This window comes from Phragmites australis, chromosome 13 (genome assembly GCF_958298935.1).
Source record: "Phragmites australis chromosome 13, lpPhrAust1.1, whole genome shotgun sequence".
NCBI classification, from domain to species: domain Eukaryota; kingdom Viridiplantae; phylum Streptophyta; class Magnoliopsida; order Poales; family Poaceae; genus Phragmites; species Phragmites australis.
The window spans coordinates 29,162,787-29,166,866 of NC_084933.1; the positions used below are offsets into that span (position 1 = coordinate 29,162,787).

The 4,080-nt window shown below is 44.1% G+C and overlaps 1 protein-coding gene across 1 annotated transcript; it reads left to right on the forward strand.

Moving 5' to 3' along the window:
- Window positions 1-42: 42 nt before the first annotated feature.
- LOC133889607 (microtubule-associated protein RP/EB family member 1A-like) lies at window positions 43-3,717 on the forward strand. The gene is made up of 9 exons (XM_062330064.1): window positions 43-244; window positions 314-531; window positions 737-805; window positions 928-1,014; window positions 1,683-1,789; window positions 1,873-1,994; window positions 2,296-2,372; window positions 2,671-2,784; window positions 3,402-3,717. The coding sequence occupies exons 1-9, from the start codon at window positions 43-45 to the stop codon at window positions 3,516-3,518; spliced, it is 1,113 nt and encodes a 370-aa protein (XP_062186048.1). The 3' UTR covers window positions 3,519-3,717.
- The last annotated feature ends 363 nt before the right edge of the window (window positions 3,718-4,080 follow it).

A 4,080-nucleotide genomic window follows, 5' to 3' on the forward strand; every position in this document is an offset into this window, starting at 1 on the left:
GTATCGGGCGGCGGCGGGTGAGGACTGAGGTGCCAACGACGAATGCCGAAGGGGAGGCTCGAGGGCTCGAGGCTCTCGATCCTGAAGTTTTTGCTGACGTGGGCCAGAGTGGGCCAGAGGCGGGCCGACGCAGGGGTGTGCGAGCGACGAAATTGGGGCGCACAGGCGCCCTATAGTAGTCACCGCCCACGGCGCCATTTCGAGTTCGCGGGTCCTGTCACCGCCTCGCCGCCTAACCGTAACGGTACACAGTTACCCTCCATAACGTTTCAAATGGCCTGCGCCACCAATCCGCGGTGAGCTCACTTAAGGTGACCGAACGCCAGCGAAACTCCAAAACCCACACGCGAACGCCTAGCTCTGCCGTTTCGCTTGGAGGCGTTTCCAAAAGTTGCTCCGCAGCTCGCGACCGGGGGAAGGAAGGGTGCGGCGAGCATCGGGATCATGGACGGCGCGTACTTCGTGGGGAGGGGCGAGATCCTCCACTGGATCAATGCGACCCTCCAGTTCTCCCTCGCCAAGGTCGAGGAGGTCGGACCACCCGCTCTCATCCCCATTTCTTTTCGCCGCGCGTTTGGCCCGATTTCACTGGTGAAGGGTTTAGGTTTTGATCTGTTTGCGCATCCCGTAGTCTCTTGTCCGTGTGAGAGGAGTGTATGGTTTGGAAATGGTTGGGGGTGTGGCATGGTCCGGAATTTTGCGTTGATTGTGTGGGTTTGTTCTTGCTTTCCTGCAGGCGGCGTCGGGGGCGGTGCAGTGCCAACTGATGGACATGGTTCACCCTGGAGTGGTGCCGATGCATAAGGTTGATTTGTGGCTGTTTCATTTATTTTTCGCTCGGACTTGTTTGATCCGCAATAGGGTGTGGCCGCGCTGTATTAGGTTCTTTAGTTGATTGTAACGGATGTCTTTCGTGTGGGTCTGCAGGTGAATTTTGATGCGAAGACCGAATATGACATGATCCAGAACTACAAGATTCTTCAAGATGTGTTCAACAAGCTGCGCATAAGCAAGGTTACAATCTTCTTTTGTTTGTCATCGGTGTTTTGATTGTGCGCCTGGTTCAGTTTGATCCATGGATTTCTCTACGATATCTTCTTTTGTTTGTCATCGGTGAAAAGAATGTGTGTACAATAGTTGGGCTTCTTTTGTAGCTTCGGTTGCAATGTGCAATGTGTGTTTGTAAATTGTGTACATGTTCATTGTTGTGCACAACGAGTTGGAGGGGAATGTAAATTCATATTCAGCTCTTCTATGTGTAAATTATATAGATTGCACCACTGCTGCTTGGTTGGATGCGGGAGTGGTGCAAAGTAGTGTAAAATCTGGCAGACTGGCATGCTATTGATGACATTGAACGCAAGTACCATTTGTTCATATCGTGATTATGTTTTGCTAGAAAAAATGGTGGTGACCGTTTTCATTGTAAATTTTGTAGGGAAATTTTTATATGTCACTGTAAGGTTATATTTGAACGGCTAACAAAAAGAAATTATACACTTGTACTTCCACAAAAGACGACAAAAACATAGTTATGCTATTGGAATGTTAGCTGATTTTTGGCTCTTTTTCTAAGAAGTGGAGCTAAGAGTGCTTCCTCTATGTCCTGCTATCATTTCTAGGCAATCAGCAGAGCATAGAATTCTTTGTTGTACTTACAAATGCTTGGTTTCTCCTTGCAGAATATTGAGGTCAACAAGCTTGTTAAAGGACGCCCATTGGATAACTTGGAATTTCTTCAGTGGTTGAAAAGATATTGTGATTCTGTAAATGGTGGAATCATGAATGAGTATGCGCCTTTATTATGTTGAATGTGTCAATGTAATTATTGTTGCTAACTAAGGAATTGAGTATACTGTCTTATTGTTACAGAAACTACAATCCTGTAGAAAAGAGGTCCAAGGGATGCAAAGAGCGCAGCTTAAAGGGGCCCAATAAGTCATCTAAATCACTGCAAGCCAATAGACTTTCTGGTCCCGATTCAGCAGATGGAGGTAACATGAATTCATCTGATCTTTGACAAAGTGCTCGTCTATAACTATAACCAGGCTGCACCTAAACAGCTATCTGTTTCCTTTTTTTTCTTTTTACATAAGTGTGGTTTGCTCGCATACTATTCTAAATAAAACGGTCATAATCCTCAATGTAATTGTTATTAAACCGAAACAATATGCTAGAAGGAACTAGTGCTGTCAGTCCCTTATCTACATAATTTTTTTTTTTAAGATTTATGCTCGTGCCTTCTTATTTTTACGATCCATTTATTAATATCTCCATGCTAATCCAATTACACAGGCCCTGGAGTTGGAAAAGCATGTAACACTGTTGCTGAAGAGCATTACATAGAACAGATTCAGCAGCTATCTGAAAAGGTATGGATTATATACTTCAGGTTGCTGATTTTATTTCTGCGTGTTCCATCTGTTTAGAGTATTTTACTTCGGAGAAACCTGGGTAGCATTTCTAGCGAGCAGCATGACTGTCCACTTTGATTTCAAATATTACACTAATTTGTAGCTGTTTATGCTAATAGATGCAACCTTTAATCTACGTTCCGATCATCCCTTGACATAGTATTTCTCACCGATAGCGTTTGGGAAGTCATACTTGTGACTAGTGATGTTGAATTCATCATAGCTGTTGATATCCATTTTCTTTGTTGAATTGCAGATTGCAGACCTGAAAGTTTCTGTGGACGGTACTGAAAAAGAAAGAGATTTCTACTTCTCAAAGTTGCGTGATATTGAGATACTGTGTCAACGACCTGAGTTGGAGCATCTTCCGGTACAGATTGAAATTCTATTTGATATTCATTTGTTTGCACATGTTTACTGGCTTATAGTTATGACCTGCATTCCAGGGCAATAGTTTCTGAATTCATATATGTTTTAAAAGGGGTAGGGAGTAGAATGCCTCCCGACCTCACCTGGAGGCAACTGGACCCGGGACGAGCCAAGGTCTGCCCAGATGCTTGAACCCTGGCTGGTCAACCCTGTCTCTACTTGAGGTCTGACCAATGCGAGACCAGGGTTGGAACCCTAGCTGGCTCGGCACCAGCCTGGTGCCTTGCCACCCGAGTTTAGAATAAATTTTTCTATTTGATCAACAATTTACCTGGGATACCAACCAGCGCTGTCTACTTTCATGTTTCTCTTTGAAAACTAGTATGCTCCATTGGATTCTGCATGTCCATGCAACTTCAGTTAACAAAAAAATGTTAACAAACTATTGTGCCTTTTTACAAATCTTGCAGCTTAAACGAACCTAACGCAAGTAGCCAAGTACAACACTGACTTGATGTTATCCATCAGCCTGCTTCTACCGCAAAATGATTTTGGTGTTATAGTCCGTAATTTTCCTTTTTAGGTTGTTCACCACTGACCTGTACTTTCTTTTAATAGATGACGAAGGCGATTCGGAAAATACTTTATGCAGCAAATGCAAGGGATTCACCACTACCTGAGGCTAATGAAATAATCACCAAGTCACCAGGCTTGTTCACAGATGAAGTGGAGTGAGATGTGCCGCTAAATGAGTTAATTTTGCGGTTATTATCTATCGTCGGCAAGCGTAGTTCTGAATCTGTAAATGAGTAGATAACATTTGACATTAGCCATCGTGGCATGTCAAAAACAGTTTTCCTCCCATGAACTTGCGACTTGCAAGTTAACTAGTTATGATGCTTTCATGCTCAACGTGCATGCCCCCTTACGTTTTTCCTGGGCAGATTTTGTTCTATGGCCTTTCAATGCTCGTTGATTCTTTATTTGATGTTTTACTTTTACCTGCAACGAAATTTCTCGAGACCCCGTTAGGTTCCATTCTGTGAGAAGCGTTTAGCACGATCTTACAGCCAATCTTTTCTTTTCTTTAGAACTGGGCCCCCTTTATCCAGAGCTTTCGTTAGAGGCTTATTCAGGGGAGGTGGGGAGGTACGACACCGGGGGTTGATCCTCGGTGGGCTGGCTGCGCCCTTGCTGTCATACTGCTGTGCTCTGTGACTCGAAGTTCCAGTATGTGGATGCATGACTGTTAAGTTGCTACTGATGTAGAATAGTAACACCATCATCTGGAGCCGCT